The following is a 20,128-nucleotide window of genomic DNA, read 5'->3' as shown; positions in this document are numbered from 1 at the left end:
GACGAGTTCTGTACCATGCAAACTACCGTCTAGTGTCTACCTTTTAAATAAACAGGAATCGTAACTATCCTTTACACAAAGAATTAATGTATATTAAGTTCTCAAATAAAATGTCTGAATTCAGAAGCCGACCACAAAGCATTACAGTCACATACAGTCATAATTAGTTTATTAGCACTGTTTTTGAAACAAACATACTTGGCTACTTAAACACAGTTTAAATCATGTTTATTTCCACATTTGATATATTACTGTATATTACATAATGCACTGAATATCCAGTCAGTAAATAATAAAACCAAAGTGCAGATTAAAGTATCAAGGTCAGTTTTTAGGTTATCAGGAAGGCCCAAATCACATTAGCAGTATAAGGACAGTAAGTTGTAAACAACTAATACTTAACACGTCATTCTGTTGTGTTATATGCATGCTAGTACAAATGATCCCTCTGAGAATTGCGTATAGTTATCCATAAAAGTAAACAGTCCTTCCCCTACATTACATTTTCTTAATCTTTTTATTTCTTACCTTTCAGGCCTGATCCTGCAGTCCTTACTCAGCAAAACTTCCAAAGCAATCTGTCAGATTAGTTTCCCACTTTTTTCTTTAAGCTACACAAAGCCCATCGGCTCTCTCAAAACGTCTGAATACTAAATGATTAGAGTTTTAAATTCTAAAAATTTGGAAATTCTAAAAATATTTGTAACAGAAAATAATGTAGTTAAGTACAGACCTAAAAGGATTAGGCCCAAATCCAGGAACAGATCTAGACAGAAGCCTTGGGAATTGTCAGGACAACAAGGCTGGCATCTGGCGAGTCAGGCACTTTCTTGATCAGCCAGCCACTTCTAGGATCACAGTTTTGGATGTAGACACCTTCAGTCTCCTTAAATACTGTTTTGAGAACCTGCATCCTTTTTTTGGATCTGGCCTTTTTTTATACTTGAATACATTAACCTCATGCACAGACACTAAGAGAAGTGATCCTAAAGAAAAATAAAATGATAATACGATGTGAGATCTTAGCCATGTCTAGAAGAAGGTATTGTTCTTTTCTGTGCTTGAGTTAGGCACATTTGTTTTAACAGCTTTTAACACTGTATCCCATTTACTATTCTTGCGCTCTAACTGCCTTTTCCTAAACTTGTGCTGAAATAAATCATTGCTGTCTTCATCCTCAGCCTCTGACACTATCTCCATTTTTTGTATAATCAATTTAATGAGGTCATGTTGCTTTTCCAACAGTGTTGATATATCTTTGAGCCTAAAAAAATAAAAAGAAAAAAATATCCATACAACAGGCTTTGTAATTTTGTTTCAAAGGACATTTTAGTTATTAAAATTACAGACGCAAAAGACCTGACAGTTGTCAACTTCACCCTCCTGCTAACAAAGAGTTTTATCACGAGTACATTTAATCTTTCAAGCTGTGGTACTTTTCCTAGTTTCAGGAAACAGGATTAAAGAACAGATTCCTGGTTCTTGTGAAAAGTAACTTACTATACACTTAAGGTAAGAGCAACTTCACTCTCAAAACAAAATTCTGAATAGTTCCACCAAAAGATTTTCGTTGACTGAAGTAGTCTGGCAAGAAAAAGGGGCCAGATTTGCAATGGCAATTAAGAATCCAGAAACATTTAGTGAACTTTGTAACTATTTTAACAGCATAGGAGAGATACTGATGAGGCACTTACGGATCTCTTTTAGTGCTTTTCATACAAAGAAAGAGTTAACATCAGTTAGCATCATGTATACAGAACACAATATCTATTATCTTTTAAGAAAAAATGAAAAAAATGGGAAATGTGTCTAGAAACTGTCTTCATAAAACTACCAAACAGGCTTTTTGAAAATTTACTTTTCAGGATGTCTAGACTCACAAAATTACAGCATGAAATATCCATAGTGACTGAAAAGATTCTCTGTGAAGAACAGTTTGTGCCTTCTTTAGATGTAGTTGCCTTTTTTTTTTTCTCCCAAAAAAGCAAGTACGTTTCAAAATATGTGAAAACCACAAGAATTAAAATAATGCAGCAACTAGCTAACATGAACACCAAGCAAAAAAATTCCACCCCAAATCAAAAAACAAAACTGTATACGCTCAGCACTGATTGCCACTAGATTCAGCAGGAACTGAACTCTGTCTTGAACTCTGACACTAAAAACGTACTGGCAACATAGTAAACCAAAGTTTCCAGCCAATATTTTCAGAGCAGTGAATATAACTTTCCACAGTGAAATTGTCATACATTATTCTATTCCAAATAACTATAATACAGTAGTTTTCTTCCCTCTTTGCAGGGAAAAAAAAAAAGGATGATGTTTTATGCTTGCTCCTAATAAACTGATATAGTATGGATTTGAAGAAAGACTTGTTAAATTCTATGGTTTGCCTACATCTGTAGGGTGTATTCTCATCCCTTCAATTCTTGCTGAGTCCTTCATGTGAAAAAATATTTAATCAGAATCTGTGCAGGGAGAAAAAATTCAGTAGATTAAAAAAAAAAAGGAGAAAGAAAAAAAAAGAAAAAAGAGCAGGGGAGAGTGAGACAAAATGAGAAAGAATAGATTTTCCTAGCTGTACATTCAGGAAGGGCTTTTCTGAAACCATTCTTGCTGATATATTGGTAAGATGAGTAAGAAAATTCAGTACAGAGAATTTCTTCCAAGGCTTTGGGAAACAGATGATTTGTTCAAAAGAGAACCAGGACACCAGTCCGTTTTTGGAGAAACAATCTGAAGCAGATTTACCATCTCATCAGTGGAAAGTCAGTTACAGATTGTGTATATTTGCAAACCAATTGGAATTACATCAATTGTAAGTTTAAAATAACCATTGAAAACCTTCATACACAAACTCCTAATTCTGAAACAAAAATGCATTTTCCCCATTACTTCAGTTTACTTTAATGAGCAAACAAGTCCTCTTTCTCTGCCATCGGATAAAAATATTTCTCTATCACACAAGCATTTTGAAGGTAAATATATTACAGAATTTAAAACACTAAGTTACGATAGTGAGGGAGCTTACTTAAGGACACTAGAGACATCGAATTTTACTTTTTTGGTACAGTCTGGAGCTTCAGAACACTTTTTAAAATAGGAGTATATTTGTAGCATTGGTTCTAATTATTTTTACACCAGTAAAATAACATAATGAATACCTGTATTTCTGCTTCAGAACTTCCAGTTCTAATGTTGTATCAGTGCTCTGCGCATCTGTGGTAGAGTCCTCACACCCAAAGCAATACTGGAAAACGCTCTAAAGAAAACATGGAACCAAACCGAAATCAGATATTATAGTCTGACAACAGATTAAAAATCCCAAATAAGTGAACGATAACAGTCTCCACAAAGTTTTAAAGTTGAAAAGAGTTTCTGCTATGAAGTTATTTTTTGTATATCAAACATTTAGTTTGCAAAATTTGTTTAATCCGAAAATTCAGTCTACAAACATCAGCTGAAATGAAAAGTAAACAAATAAAAGAAGAGATGCCAAAAGGGAGTAATTGTGTTTCTTGTCTGAATAAATTCTGCAGCATGTCTCGCTTCATAAAGTCACAGATCACCGAGAATTCGTACACAAATTGTATCTGAATAAGTTAGGCTGCACTCGAACTGATATATCATTTTCACTAAAGACAGTCAAGATCTAATCACGATTCCTCTGATGTCAGTTAATGATTGATTCCTATTAAAGCAATATTCCTTGCAACGTGTGCACGAAGTTAAGTCGATCATATCACATTTTTGTAAGAATTCTTTAGCCTAAAATTCACGATCTTACCATAAATCCACAGTATCTCGGCCTGTTGGGATATACAGTGATGGATTCCTGGTCCACCCGACTTAAGAACCAAAATGGTAGCTTCTTCTCTAAGTTGGTGTGAAGATTAACCTAAACAGAGTTTTGCGTTTAGAATAAGATATATTCTTTAAAGATAAAGACACATTATCATGTGAAAATAGCCATCGTGTCATTATATTGTAATCACTGTTGCTAGATGTCAAGTCTCAGAGGGTATCTATGCTGCAAACAATGGTATAATATTTGAACAGTCCAGCCCAGACACTAAAACAACTAGTCATAGCAGTATTGGCTAGCTTAGCAGAATTAATTATTCCACATAGACATGTACTCTTACAACTAAAATGGTTCCAAAATTGAGTTAGCTCTTGTGTAATGGCTTGAATAGCTCCTGTGGGTTGCAGTATAGAATTACAGGGCAGAAATGTTCAAAAGACAGAATACCTGTCATAGCCACAGGTTTTAAGACAAAGTAGTAACGGGAAAGTGAGTGATCTTTCTCTCATTAGTTGTGCTGTCAAGTCAGTATACATTCAGATGCCAGTGGAACACCAGTGAGAAAATAATTTTTCCCTTGGGCAGAAACCAGTATGTTATACATGAGTGCCCTTTCAGGTGATGCTACCTTTCCAGACATTCCCAAATTGCTACAGAAGTACCGAGCATATGTATCTAAACGAACAGGATGTACAGTATAAGCCTATTGCAGACAACCATAATCCTGTCAAACATACAGAAGGTTACACACTTCATCAAGATTTCGTTAATTCCGTCTAAAGTCGCAAGACATCACCCTTCCTGAGCATTCTGTCGGCAAAGAAATATCTGAACAGGTGAAAAGCATTAACTGCTACAAGAACTGCCCTCCTACCTCTGCTTTAGTCATTTCTATCTCTAGCAAAAGAAATGGCTCTTGGGAGGAAAAAGACAATTCTTCAAATACACTTGAACTAAGCCAGTACAGCACACAATTTAAAGTTATGTGACTGCTAAAAGTTATTTCTGAGCTGTTCTTGTTCTTGCGTATTCTGTCTATGCACACCTTTCTTTTTTGTGCTCCGCCACTAGGTAGGCTCTGAAACTTTTTAGAAAAAGCAGTCAGCAGAGAACACAGGCAAAGCCAGTCATGGCATTAATTTTATGAATGGTCAGTTCTTCTCACAATACAGACTTTAAACAGACCTTCAACGAAGCACGTGGACAGGTGGTTTCTAAGAACGTTAGCAAGACGTAATCTTTATTTGACAGGTGTATACTTTGTGTACTTCCACTTGTGAAAGTCAAGCTTGAAATACTGCTTGTAATGAAAAGAAGCTTTTGAAAACTGTATGCCAAATTTATAATTTCTTAAAATGAAAATGGTATTGGTGGTATTGCCATAGTCCCAGTATGTAAGCCTTAAGGAGTACAATTGCAAAAGCTACTTTGAAAATATCTAAGATACCTATAGTTTTCAAAAGCATATAGGTTACTAAACTCTTCTGATATCAACAGAAATTCTGTTAGGTGACTTTATACATCTTCAGGTATCTAAAAACATTTAGAAATATGACCCCAAGTTCCTTAGTTACACCTGCTATTGCATAGTATCTCCTCAGTATACAGACCAGCGAGCCTTCAGTATACTGCAATAAATTTGGTGTCCTTTTGATTTCTGTATACCTTAACCTTCTTTCCCCTGCATCAGTTCTCTCCTTAAAAGGCAACTCTTCAATTTCAAACATTGCATGTACTAATTTTGAGATTCTGTTGCTGGAATAACTCAGAATTCATTGAACTGACTGTTAAAAAGTTCCTTGAAAATGCATTTGCTTATACATTTCCTTGACAATGACCCACATGAATGAAAATGAGAATCAGAACAGGATGTCCATATTCACCAATTTGCTTTACAGAGATGCTAAAGATATTAGGTAGGGATGTCGATGATAAATCAGCTAATTATCTAAATTATCTTCTAACAAAGATAACTACTTCCTATAGTTAGCACTACTTACCTGCATTGCAATCCTTTTGAGTGCAGCGTATTTTTGTACTTCAGCTATGTCCCCAACAGCCAAACCAATCTAAAAATACCAAGAAAGATTTCATTATCTATTTTTTCACAGTCGGTAATTTCAATTGTATTTCTTATTCACATTTAAACCCAAAATAACTCTAAAGTTAAATTTATTTTGTTTCACTTGAATTTGGAAACATACCCCTTTAGTGCGCATTGGGAAAATCCATATCAAGAAATGTAGTAAGCTTTTTTAATGTCACCTAACTGTCTACCGGTAAGGCACTAAAGAGCTACTTCAAAGATTTGTCAAGAACAAAGTCCCCTCTTTTTGATTCTTCATTACAGCTAATATGTTAAAAAACTTGTTGATCTCTTCATTGAATAGAATCATGGCAGTAATAAATAACTCTAAAAACCTGAATTGTTTGATATTTATTGCTCAGCTCGTATAAAAACCTGATTCCCTGTCATAGTTTAATGTGGCACCTGGCAACTAAATACTAGACAGCTGGTTGCTCACCCTTCTCCTTCCCCCACCAGCAGGATGGGGAGGAGAAATGGACAAAAGGTAAAACTCAAAGGTTGACATACAGACAGTTTAATTAGACAACAAAGTAAATACTACTACTACTACTGTTAATAATAATAATAATGACTATGCAAAACAAACTATACAAAATATAATTTCCTCACCACCTGACAACTGATTCGCAGCCAGTCCCCGAGCAGTGATTGTGGAGCCCACGAGTTTCCCGGAGCTCACAAATTTTGCAGTTTCACCAAAACTCACAAATTTCGCATAAGTCCCGAAGCAGACCAAACTCCCAGAAAAGTTCAAACTCCCAGACCAGAGAGGGTTCAAAGACACAGAAATGAGAGAAGAAAGATTCCTGCCCCCTGGCGAACCCCCATTCATACATGGAGCATGACATTTATGGTATGGAATATTTCCACTGGCCAGCTTGGCTCTCTGTCTGGTTCTGCTCCCTCCCAGCTCCTGCACACCTGCTCGTTAGCTGAATATGGGAGACTGGAAAAAAGTCCTTGATTTCTTAGCAACAACTAAAAACACCAGTGTTATCAACATTCTTCTTGTACTAAATCCAAAACACAGCAGCTACTGAGAGGAAAATTGACTCCATCCCAGCTGAAACCAGGACATTGCCAAAAAAAATTGATGTTCAATGGAACATGGTTGATGGTGTATTACATATTTTCCCCCTTTCTCACTATTACCAGATTTTCTGATTCATTTTTTCAGGTCAGGCTCATTAGTTTTAACACTACCGCTGACTGCTGTTTTGTGTGCAATGAAGATCTGGGTTTTGGCATTTAAAAAAAATTCTGCCAGCGCTAGGCTATGATACCGCAAGGGGTTGAACAATTAAGACTATGTTTACTCTAGGAGGCATGCATTTATCAAAATACTTCTTAAAGTCATTGTTCCCAATTTTCTTTATCAAGACATAACAGTACATTGCAGCTCCAGTTCAAATACCGTCACAGATACTACCTAAAGATAGACCAGATAACCCTGCAAGAGTTAACTCTTGAAAAATACTCATGACAGTAACCTGGAGAGAAACAAGTCCAGGGAAAGGCAGCTTTTTAATATGTTACTGAAAATATCCATTTGTTAAACAATGAACAAATGTCATGAATCAGCACTAAAGAAATTCTATTTGCTAAAACTGCGTATAAACCTCTGTTTACCTGCTTTGTGTTTTAATAAGTAGTGTACTTACTAGCAAGTTCATAAGAAGGATTGGAATAAGCAAGGTAAATATAATGAGAACTGTGTAACTCAGGAATGGATAAGGCAATTCACTGCTTAGTAACGGATCAAGAAATGCATCATGGTAATTAATGTCTCCCAACATCATTGCAAACGTCTTCATTACAGAAAGCAGAGGTGTGCTATAGGTTTGCTGCAAAAAGAAGAAATACTAAAATCAAGAAAAAAACCTGATGAAATTTGTAAATAACCTCTTGAGATTCTTTAGTCAAAAATTATACTTCTAATGATAAAAAGTTAACTGTGACATTCAACTAACCTGTGAACCCAAAAGGACAAAGAAACTCAGTCCAAAGGCCAGTATCAGGAAAAAGAAAACTACAGCAATCCGAATCAAAGTCCTCAAAATTTCCCAGAACATCACAACATAGATGCCATAATTTTCAAATCTAGGCAAGAAGTAAACAGAAAAGATATGCAAAATTAAATACTGAAGTTAGAGTCCCTTACAGTTATTTATGTAAGGCAATAAATAATCCTGATTTTTGTGTGTGAAAAGAGACATTTCGCCTCTCTGAGACATTCTGAGATGGTATGAACATGTATTTTCACATCCAAAAAGAATGCAAGTGGTCTCCTTTACAGCAAGCCTAAACTACATAATTTTATATTTTAATGCATTAAAGCAGTACTTCTTCAAGATATTATTTTTCATGGACAACTTTTACTCTCTCCATAGCCACAAACATACAATATTGTACAACTGTTGCATTTGGAATAATAGCATTAGGAAATAATCAAAATTTTTGCTGCATTTTGAAGCAAATTAGCAACCAGAACAAAGGACAACTGGCACCATGATCCATCTAGCAGACACACGCCTGATTTAAAAAGACTTCACTTTTTATGACACTACAAAGTATGGAAAACAAGCAAACAAAAAGAAACACGTTGCTCAGGAAGGTAAGGGGAGTAGCACAATTTTATGACATTTGTGTTTCCAACAACAGTCTGTCATCTGACAAGTCTCTCCCATTCTTTGACTTGCACAAAAACTAGATCTCAGAACATGAGTTGTCACAAAGCAGATAAAGCTACTTTTTCCCCCAACCCGAAGTTGGGAATTTATGTCCTCTGCAAGCTCCAGGGTCCAGACATCTGGTTGACAGTAGCAACTGAGAAAATCTCTCCACAGTATTTTCCCCCTGAAATATTATGTGCAAGGCTGAAAAGATCAAACTGGAAGTAAAGAAACCTGCTCTTCTCGTCTTTATTAGGCATTTATCAGGCAAAACTCCATTGGAGTCAAAGGAGCTCTAAAGGCTGCTTTGAGAAGAGATGGCCTAAATGAGTTAGAAAATGATGTGTAGAGTTCTACTGCTGTACAAATGAAAAACATTCAGGCCAGGGAAGCATTTTATCTAGCAGAAAGAAGGTTAGGCATTCATGAATTTACTTTTTACTGTTTAGGTTCAACTCGCATTTTGCGCACAGCACACAGCAGAGAGGACACGTCCAGTCATCTACAATCAGACACACACAGGACAAGGTTTGCCAGCACAGGCAGTACCATAAAGATTCTCTCTCTTTATGACATTAACTCTGTTTACAAACCTTGTCCTTCAACATCCCAACTACAGTAAAATGATCCTGACATTAATCAGCAAATGCTGTGTTTGTCTGCCTGCCAGACCTCATGGGGGTGATCAGTGCACACATACGGTAAGAATCAGAAGAATATATATGCAGTGTTATCACATACTGTCGTCCTTATTTTCTGAACAGCTCTAAATCATTGCTTTTTTACTGATCAGCCACACTTCATATTTGTGCAAGGCAGTCCTGCTCAGGCACAAGCATGTTTAATTTATTAGTCTTAAGCACTACACCCACACTATTTTTCTCTCCACCCAACTCTCCTGTGGAGCATAACTAGGACACTATTGTACCAGTGACAGCATTAAGATCATTAATGACAATAAATAGACCTAATGTCAACAAAAGAAATAATTTCATCCATTATAATTCTTTTGCAGGACACTATGATGTAGAAAAGTGGGGTGTGCCATTTAATTTGTAAAATGATAAAAGAATTTACTTTCTCCCAGGTATTACTTATGAAAACAGATGTCCTTTTGTCTCTTGTAATTCATATCCTTTTTTTTCAAGTGAAAGTCTATACAATGTATTGAAACATATTTTTTAAAAAGACACATGCAGTGTCTTTGCTTACATAGCTTTAAAAGGTGTCTTGTTATTTCTTTAGCTGTAAAAACACATGCTGTGATGCTCTACATGACAAACACTGCAAACTACTTTACAGTTCATGAAGTTAAAAATTCCTATGGTCCTAATCTGGAAAATTGTATGGCTTGAAAAAAATAAAAATAAAAAATAGGGCTATCACATTTGATCAGTCATGGTTTAGGTTATGTAAAATATCTGAAAATATTAAAACTATTTTATTGTAAAGCACGTAAATAACTTTTACCGTTGAAGGTAAAGCAAGAAGTTCATCCAAGACAAGTATACAGCAATTGCTCCACATTCCCACTGCAAATGAGCTGGTATATTAATAAATAAAGAAGACACAAAAATTATGCTTGTAGTATAAATTGTCCAGTCCAGTAGATTGGAGTAATCCAACAAATATTTCAATTTCTAGGATTTAAGAGAGACAGATACATATTTACAAGTCATGCATCATTAAAGGACTTAATTAGATATGCTATTTAAATCCTCTTCTCACTTTTAATATTCCATAAATTGGTATTTCCCTTTTAATTAGGGAAAAGTCAGATTTATTTCAATATCACACAAACTGCTATGCAATCACTGTCTGATTAATGTTATTACTCTATGTATTTACCTGCTGAATGAGTTGAAATATTTCTTTGCAGATTCCCAGTAAACTCATAATTAAAAGTAAACACATACACACCCTTGTGAAGTATGAGTTCTGAAACAAAAAGCAGACCACAAAACAAATTAGAAATTAATAAATGAATGTTTATTTCAGCTCTACCTACCATATATACATTATATTGCCAAGTTCAGAAACTGTTAGCTTCCTTCAAATAAACTTATTGCTACCTAAATTCTGTTTTCTAATATTTAGCATGAAATTCACATCATGTATATTGTGTTTAAGTAATTCAAACTATGTATGAAAGTTTGAGCATTCCCCTGATAAATAGTTCCTGTGCAGCTTCCTTATTACTACTGTGTGAATTTGGGAACTGAAATTGCAGTATTTATGCCATATTTTCAGTATGGTTTGCCACTGGATGAATATAGAGGCAAATTCTGTTGTCCATAACTTCAATATCACATTCCAGCATCCAAAATGGCAATAAAAGTCTTTGGGCAAATTGGAAGTCCTGGCATCCTTATGTGGCTGCTCCCTTTGATGTCTCCCTTTACAATCAGTATAAGAAAAGACAACTTTGTTGTGAAAAGCTTTCTGCTGGCACAGATAACAATAGTGAATTTCATCTTTCAACCTATAGAGCTAATTCCCCACCTGAGGGGTTCATCAGCTCATAGGCAGACCACAAATTTATGGCACTCACTTTTCAGTGGTGCTGCAGCACGCATCAGCATCTACCCCACTGTGACGTCCCTCTTTAGCCTGGGTTAAGAGTATAGCATCATGCTCTGTAACACCATGCTCCCTGCACAGCTGGCATTCCCCACTCCACTCCCATTACTGGGTCGTTAGGACACCCTGTCTCCTCCAGTGCATGACATTTCATATGCACTGCTGTTGCTTTAGTCTCTCAGGCAACACCTCCATGGTTCCTGTCCAGTGGCCTGCTTCTCCACCAGCTGGCATCATTCCTCACTGAAGGACGGGACTCCATCTTCCAGCAGGGCTTCTTCTACCCAGTCTCTGATGATTCCAGGGCCTGGGTCAGTATGAGTCATTCCTGCCTCTACTCTACGCAGCTGCTGCCATTCTCCTGTCTTCCACCAGGAAAATGAGTCAATTAGTGGAGCATGAATTCTTCCTGTTCTGCTAGTTCTTCTGGCTTCTGAATCTTTGAGAATCCTGCACTTACTGGGCTGAGCTGGGTATGTGATTCTCCAGACTTCTTCGTACATCAGGATATCCTCAGGAACCTTTAATATCCCTTAAGTTTATTTTATTTCATATTTCTACTAGCATATCCTTTTTGAGTTCCTATTTCAGTTTTATGTCTTTTGTCTCCCAAAAGAATTGTAAAATATTTGCTTGTCCCTTTTCTTTCTTGCCAGAATTATTGGTTTTAGTGATAAAATCACTTCTTTGAAATGGATCATTTGCAAAGTTCGCCTCACAACAAAAACTTGTCTCCATTAACACCAGTCTGTTACCGTTTCAAGGCTAATGAAACAGGTGTCTCTTCTCAGAATATATGACTACGTTGTGGAGATAGAGCTCTGTGACTCTCCCACCCTTCACACGGACACAGGAGTGTAACACTGTGTATGAATTGCACTCACAGGTTCAATAAACAGCAGAACATGCCGTTCCTTCTCTGGAAGTATAATACAATGTTCAGCTTAGGGACAACAAAGCCCTCTCAAAAGACAGAACACTGCTTAGTTTTAACTGCAGGAAGGAAACACTTACAAAAAGGACATCAACCAGTCGCACCAATGTCTCTCTTTTCTAAAGCCTCATTCTCCTGCAGCAGTGGACCTGACAAGTCTAACTTCTTTGGTTCACTATTGTGTTCTAATTATTCCAGTTCCAGCTTCTGAAAAAAAGTTTCAGCTTTGTTTCTTAACAACCCCGAAGTATCTATGGAGGACAGGCTTATCCTGAGACAGGGTTCATCCTTGTTTGCTTTCCTTTTGGCACCAACTAAAGCACCATTTCCATCCAGCGCATATCATGAACGAGATCAATATTCATAAATTACTAGAGTAGCCCCACACCTATCACAGTTGTGACCGAGAGAGAAATATTCAAAAGTCACTGTGATGCATATGTACTTTGCTACCTAATCAAGTTTTTCATTTTGAGATATCATAATTACAAAATGTCGGTACATCGATCACATTTTAGTCCAATACAATTTTTTCTGTTGATTTATTTTAAGTTTATTAACAGGGATTATAAGAAACACCCATTGCACTTAAAAACCTTTCACAGAGTTTTCCATGCATATATGACTGAATTCTGTTGTTACGTTTTTCACCATTGTTGTACATGAGGTACCTATATACAGACTGGCAAGAATTGTTCCATTTTAGCCTCATAGTTTATGAGCCTAGTGAAGAAACACTGGGCCTGCAAGGGAAAATAATGCATAATATGGGCAAAGAAAGATGTATTTGAATACCCCAAAGCACTCTATTATTGACTACTCTTTCTAGGTCAAGTTTTAAATGTGTAATATCCAGTTATTTTGGACATAGAAAGCTAAAGAATCCACTGTTTTCTGTACTTTCGTGATTAAATACACATTAACCTTTTTTCTTCAACTTTAAATAAATATTCACTTCAGGGAAGAAATTGAAGTAACCATGTACTAAATGTAAAATTTTCAGAAAAGATTAAAAATAAGAAATGAGAATTGAAAATTATCTACAGAAGTTGCTGCTGAATGCTTAAAAATATACTCTTCAATTCTATTCCTTAGAGCTGCTAAATCATAAATAATTCTAGAAATTATTTAAACAATGACACCTTTTTGATATAAAAATCCTAAATGTATTGTAATTAGTAAGAAAATTCAGTACCTCATAGTCTAATGGTCTTGATTCATAGATCTCTGTTCCATTCAAAGGTCTTCCTGGCTGTATGTGAGTGACCAGAAGAGTCAGTGGGATGAGACCGAGAGAATATATGCCCAAATTCATCAGATGTGCTCGAAACCCATAGGCCATCCTTGAAAGCAAGAACGTTAAAGTTACAACACTTTAAAAATTTAGAAGGGCATGCATTCAAATGTTACAGCTAACAATGTTTTCAAGATGAGGAAATATTTATTAAAATGTCCTTTTGTGATGAATGTGTTCATTGAGCTTTATGTGGACAAAAGTGTATTTGCCCTTCTGTTCCTCTTCTTTTTAACTCAACAACCCTATTACATATTTTTTGCAATATAACGGAAACAAATATAGTGGCTGTCTTTGCTGTAAATATCAAAGAATTACTACTAAATGCTAAGCTACATTTTATATGCTAATCACCACCGCTGTCTAAATATGCATATGAGAGGCTATATGGAAAACATATTTGCTTCAGTCAACACTATAAATATGTATAACTTAGTAAGCAACTCTCAGGCACAATAGCCTTCATCCTGACATGCAATATTATATTTTATGTACATTATAATACACCTACCATTTCATAAGCAAATATTCTTTACACACGGGATGACTGAGTAGCTCCATGCGATTGTGACGTACCATGGCCTACAAAACAAGAAAGCAGAAAGATCAAACTTGTCTCATCTAGCTAAGCAAAGTGCTTACAAAACTGGCTAGGCCACCTTCTTTACTTGAATATTAGCCTAATAAAATGTAAAACGTCTGCAAGATATTGAAAAGTTCTTTTGCTTATGTACTCTGGCCCAAAGCTACTACTGTCTTGCCTTCTCTGCCTACTGAGGCATCCAGCTTCTCCTGCTGTTCTGTTAGGCTCTTTCAAGCTTTAAAAAATTGTTCAGATTATTGACAACTACACCTATGAGATGATCAAGCTTTTCTAGTTACATTTAACTTGTTTATTTATTATTAGACAGTATACCAAGTCTAACTGCCAACAGGAAACACAAACAGCAATGAAATTAAGCCAGAAAGTTTGTTCTATAAACATTTTCTGACAAGGAATGAGAGAACAGACTGACAATGTGAAATAACAGCCAAATTCATTTTAGGCACAGAAAGTATTTTGCAATTAGCATATGAAAAAAGCAGATTTGCCAGGGTTTTCAGTGCCTTATGTTCCAGTGCGTGGTTACTACAATGACTGGAGTACACTTTGCTTGGATACTGTACTTGCAGGTACAGCATGTTCTCTTGAAACATTCATAGTTTAAATAAACTAAGAATTTTTACCTAAACCTAAAAGAAATCACAGAATCACAGAATGGTCGGGGTTGGAAGGGACCTCTGGAGATCACCTAGTCCAAACCCCCTGCCAAAGCAGAGTCACCTACAGCAGGCTGCACAGGACTTTGTCCAGGCGGGTCTTGAATATCTGCAGAGAAGGAGAATCCACAACTCCTCTGGGCAGCCTGTTCCAGTGCTCCTTCACCCTCACAGTGAAGAAGTTCTTCCTCATGTTCAGACAGAACTTCCTATGCTTCAGTTTGTGCCCGTTGCCCAAGTGTTATTTATTACTTAGACTATAGGAACTTTTGCCCATACTTCATTCCAACATACTTTTAACGTACAGAGTTATGGGCTTTGGAGAAGAAATATTATAATGAAAAATTCAAACCTCTTGATTTTATCTAAAGAAAGACAGCATGGAATAATGTCAGAGGAAAATAAAGAACGAACTTACATTTAAAGTGGTAAGTGGTTCATAGAAAATGTCTTCGCCATCCTTTACTTTCTTGTTAAGTGTCAGGGGACACTGAAGATATCTGAAGTTATATTCAATCTGAATAATAAACACATACCATCATTTAAATGCGATGAAACTGATAATCTAAGACTGAGATAATGTGCTTAATTTAAAAAAGGTTATTCTTTAGAGAAAAATGGCATATTGTGTCAAAGTAATCAGAACACTGACGTATACCAATTGTTACTTACTCTGCCAGCGAACACGTCACCAAGATACACATCTGTGACGGTAAAGTGATTAAACAGTCATTTTGAATTGTAAAATAAAAAGTACACATTTCTTCTTTAAATAGTACAGTTTAAAAAGGTTGTACTCGTAACTGTAATTTGTTTTAATGTTGACTTTGAAGAAAAACCTGTATTTAAAAGTTATATGGCTGATAATATAAAGCAAATGTACAGTAGCAGAAAATTTGCAAGTTTTCTGTTAATGATGTAAAGATAATCAAATGTAATAATTGATAAGGTGGTTTTCAATATGGTTTCAAAGGTAACATAACTGTAGAAGATTCATGCTCCTTAGCATTGTGAAAGCAATCTGCTGCTTAATAGTTTGGACAAGAATTTACAAAAAAAACCTATGTTGGACTCTAAATTATTGACGGCAATTGTACTGCTTATGATAGGTATGCTTTTGATATGCATAAACAGGTATTAGGTCTTCTACCACTGTTATTCTGAAATATCCATAACCTCCGATACCCAGCTTGATTGCAAGAACTAACACAGCAAACATAAAGTCTATAGATTGCTCAAGTTTAATGGCATACTTGTTAAAATGTGTGAGCATGAAGATTGCAGAAAGCCATTTACAGCCCAAAGGATAAAATAATATCAGTCACCTGTGTGTTTTCTGTTAAGATCTGATATTCATCTACAAGCGTATCTTATGCACATGAACTTGACATATACATTAAAAGTGTGCATATTGTGTATTTCCAAAACTTTCAAGTCAAAAATGTGTTCATTTCAGCATCACAGAGGGAACAGAGAGAACTAAATCAGTGGCTTTGCTAAGAAAAAAACAAAGAGACTAACAGTTGAAGATTGCTAGTATCTGATGAAGGGATTTTTAAAAGTCATCCAAACATTGAGGAGTTTTTTGCCAAAAATATATATTAAAAACACAGATTCAAATACAGTCATTGGTGAATAGCTACTGAATTATTCATAAATCAAGTTAAAATATCAGCTGATTTCAATTTACCAACTATAGAACTACAATTGCAACTACAGAAAATATTTAAGAAGTATTAGAATTTAGTCCAGTATTAGTAGTTAAAAGAAGCTGATGATTTTCTAACTTAATTATTATCTAAATAATGTTCCGCTGCTAACATACAGCCAGGCACATTGTGACATAGTCCATCCCAAAACTGTAAAATACACTGTCTTCATAAATTTTTTCATCCACTTACGTAGAAGTCTCGACTTGTCTTTTCCTCTGAAGATTCAATTATGCAGTTGTCCAAAACCAGCTTTGCAGATGAACAAAAAAGTGAATTATGGTGATATAAATAACATTCATCAGAAAGAATATGTTTGTACCTGTAGAAAATGACCTTCAAATACAGCAGACATTTAATGGAAGTGATGATTCAATCACATTTTACGGTGTATGTTTTGAAGACATAAAACTTCAGAGTTTACATGTAAAATCATGAAACTATGCAATTTACAAGGCTACATGTTAGTTTACAAGTATAAAATGTGAAGTGTTTATGAAAATACACATATCAAGTCACTCGCTATTTTAATAAAAAGCATTTCTGCAGCATCATTTAACAGTTAGCTCAGAAGTGGAAAATATCTCAAATGGTTTTGAACCCAATTAATTCTCTTCTTAGATCCTGGGAACTACAGGCCTGTCAGCCTGACGTAGGTGCTGGGCAAGATTATGGAGTGATTCATCTTGAGTGCGCTCACCAGGCATGTGAAGGACAACCAGGGTATCAGGCCCAGCCAGCCTGGGTTCATGTAAGGCAGGTCCTGCCTGACCAAACTGATCTCCTTCTATGACCAGCTGATCCACCTAGTGGATAAAGGAAAGGCTATGGATGTTGTCTACCTGGAATTTAGTAAGGCCTTTGACACTGTTCGCTAAAGTATCCTCCTGGAGAAACTAGCTGCCCTTGGTTTAGATGGGCGTACTCTTCGCTGGATAAAGAACTGCCTGAATGGCCGAGCGCAGAGAGTGGTAATGAATGGAGTTAAATCCAGCTGGCGGCCAGTCACGAGTGGTGATCCCCAGGGCTCGGTTTTGGGGCCAATTTTGTTTAATATCTTTATCAATGACATGGATTGAGTGCTCCCTCAGTAAGTTTGCAGATGACACTAAGCTGGGTGGGAGTGTCAATTTTCTTGAGGGTAGGAAGGCTCTACAGAGGGATCTGGACAGGCTGGATTGATGGGCCGAGGCCAACTGTATGAGGTTCAACAAGGTCAAGTGCCGGGTTCTGCACTTGGGTCACAACAACCCCATGCAACGCTACAGGCTTAGGGAGGAGTGGCTTGAAAGCTGCTCACTGGAAAAGGACCTGGGGGTGTTGGTTGACAGCCGGATGAACATGAGCCAGTAGTGTGCCCAGGTGGCCAAGAACACCCATGGCATCCTGGCTTGTACCAGGAATAGTGTGGCCAGCAGGAGTAGGGAAGCGATCGTGCCCCCTGTACTCAGCATTGGTGAGGCCACACCTTGAATACTGTGTTCAGTTTTGGGCCCCTCACTACAAGAAGGACACTGAGGTGCTGGAATGTGTCCAGAGAAGAGCAACGAGGCTGGTGAGGGTCTAGAGAACAAGTCTTGTGAGCAGCGGCTGAGGAAGCTGGGGCTGTTTAGTCTGGAGAAGAGGAGGCCGAGGGGGGACCTTCTTGCTCTCCACAACTGCCTGAAAGGAGGTTGTAGTGCGCAGGGTGTTGGTCTCTTCTCCCAAGTAACTTGCAATAGAATGAGAGGCAATGGCCTCGAGTTGCATCAGGGGAGGTTTAGATTGGATATTAAGAAAAATTTCTTTATTGAAAGAGTGGTCAGGCATTGGAACAGGCTGCCCAGGGAGGTGGGACATGGTTTAGCAGGCATGGTGGTGTTGGGGTGATGGCTGGACTTGATGATCTTAGAGGTCTTCTCCAACCAATGATTCTATGATTCTCTTCTGACTTTCGTCACTTTCATACTCCTTTTTTATTACTTTTGCACTCTTCTAACTCCATTGATTTCAGGAAGCCAAGAACTTTTTCTAATATTAAAGAAATTAAACTGGACAAATCAAAACTATCATTGAAATACAATTAAATCAATTTCTGAATTTATATTTTTTCTATTTTATAATAATACGTATTAGTGAGGACAGTATTAGAAAAACAATGGGAAATGATGCAATGTATCTAAGTGTGTTTTTTTGTGCTGCCATTTCTTTAATACGTGCAGAAAACTTACTTTAAATGAATCAGGAAGATACTCAACCATTTCCAGCAAAGGACACTTATTGGCACTAGAATAGTGAGAGAACATCACAACAGCTTCTTCCCATCTGCAAAAGATAGTTGATATAATGGAAAATGAATTAGCTGCTTCTCTTTTAAATTAACTACTTTTAGATTATTTGAGTTTTATTTAACACATTATTTTGTAAATCACAAATTGTAACAAGTTTACATACCATCAATTAGAAAATCAGCTGCTTGGGCAGTAATTAGTAACATTCTGGATGCTTCTCTAAGAATGATTCATGTTTAATTCTGTTATCAGTTAAACAGAAATGTTTCAACTATGCTAAGAACTTCTAAAAAATATGAAACTTGAACTAAAGCTGGACTCTTGGGTTACAAGATCAGGTGTGTAATAATAAATACAGTAAAATACTGGCAGTGTTCCTCCAACTCTTACCAGGAGACGTGATCATTAGGCAATAATGCAACACTTTCATTCCCAAAGTGGGACTTGACTACAGTGTAATATAAAATATTCTAAACTGCAGTGGAACTGCCACATTTTTTTAAATACTTGCAACATTTAAAACAACAATTTTAAATTAAATCTCTTGAACGGCATCAGTTGTACTCACATTTTGATAAAAATTCTGTAGGTACTGAAGCATTATGTGAATGGTCAAAATTATGTATGTTAAAAGAGAGAAGACATGGGAAAGATTACATATTTCTAATGGCTTCTACATGTTTTTTTTAACAGAATCTGAATACTCAATCTAATATGGAAAACCACATGCCACACAGCTGATGTCCATTACAATTATGCCATTTTTTATTTGCTCTCACTAGAACACAACATAATCTCTGGAATTTTAAAATATGTACTCAGTCTTACTTATAAAACTCCAGGTTTTCAAAACTTAACCACAGTTAAAAAAAACCAACACACAATGGAAAATAAATTTGAAAAGCACTTTCTGTGTACCTTACCTTTTGTGCAAAATGACAGCAGACACTACATCTTTTCTCCTATTGTGTATTGCTTCATGGAAAAAAGAAGCTACTGCTTTGTTGAACAGAATTTTCGCACCATAGTCAAGAAGTAACCTTACTGCTTTTGCATGTCCTTCTCTTGCAGCCAGGTGCAAAGCTGTGTTCTGTGCAAAAAAGTAGTACAGCAATACATCCATGAGAATCATTAAAAAAAAAAAAAAAAAGAGTACATATTTCAGTCCTTTCCCACACTGAAAAGCCACATGCTATTCTCAGTTGCAAGTCCTGACTACTTTTACTAGCAACATTAGAATGTTGTCACAGAGAATCTGATACAGTTTATAGAAAAGTTCTTTATTCTATGTCTACACCTATAGTAGTTTTAAATCTGAAGAGGAAACTCAGCTGTAGGTATGAAAGGCCAATTCATGAAAATTGTTTAGTTTTCTAACTAACAAACTGCAATTCACAAATAGGCAAAACTGATGGTATATACAGATACTGGTCAGGGCTCAGTACTGGGGCTAGTCTCGTTTAACATCTTTATCAATGATCTGGATGAGGAGATTGAGTGCTCCCTCAGTAAGTT

At 36.4% G+C, this 20,128-nt stretch overlaps 1 protein-coding gene across 1 annotated transcript in view; it reads right to left on the bottom strand.

Annotated features, from left to right (window-relative positions):
• Positions 1 to 274: 274 nt before the first annotated feature.
• TRPA1 (transient receptor potential cation channel subfamily A member 1) overlaps positions 275 to 20,128 on the bottom strand; it is a 42,756-nt gene continuing 22,902 nt past the window's right edge. Inside the window, exons 14-27 of the mRNA XM_075415242.1 lie at positions 19,537 to 19,703; positions 18,554 to 18,647; positions 16,536 to 16,595; positions 15,053 to 15,151; positions 13,886 to 13,956; positions 13,276 to 13,423; positions 10,415 to 10,504; positions 10,037 to 10,206; positions 7,865 to 7,994; positions 7,556 to 7,738; positions 5,806 to 5,874; positions 3,788 to 3,898; positions 3,165 to 3,262; positions 275 to 1,264 (exon numbers count right to left, since the gene is read on the bottom strand). Coding sequence (XP_075271357.1) covers positions 1,033 to 1,264; positions 3,165 to 3,262; positions 3,788 to 3,898; positions 5,806 to 5,874; positions 7,556 to 7,738; positions 7,865 to 7,994; positions 10,037 to 10,206; positions 10,415 to 10,504; positions 13,276 to 13,423; positions 13,886 to 13,956; positions 15,053 to 15,151; positions 16,536 to 16,595; positions 18,554 to 18,647; positions 19,537 to 19,703 — 1,722 coding nt within the window. The 3' untranslated portion in view covers positions 275 to 1,032. The remainder of the gene's footprint in view (positions 1,265 to 3,164; positions 3,263 to 3,787; positions 3,899 to 5,805; positions 5,875 to 7,555; positions 7,739 to 7,864; positions 7,995 to 10,036; positions 10,207 to 10,414; positions 10,505 to 13,275; positions 13,424 to 13,885; positions 13,957 to 15,052; positions 15,152 to 16,535; positions 16,596 to 18,553; positions 18,648 to 19,536; positions 19,704 to 20,128) is intronic.

This window comes from Opisthocomus hoazin, chromosome 3, assembly GCF_030867145.1.
Source record: "Opisthocomus hoazin isolate bOpiHoa1 chromosome 3, bOpiHoa1.hap1, whole genome shotgun sequence".
In the NCBI taxonomy this organism is placed as follows: Eukaryota; Metazoa; Chordata; class Aves; order Opisthocomiformes; family Opisthocomidae; genus Opisthocomus; species Opisthocomus hoazin.
This window is presented reverse-complemented; position numbering and strand designations above follow the sequence as displayed.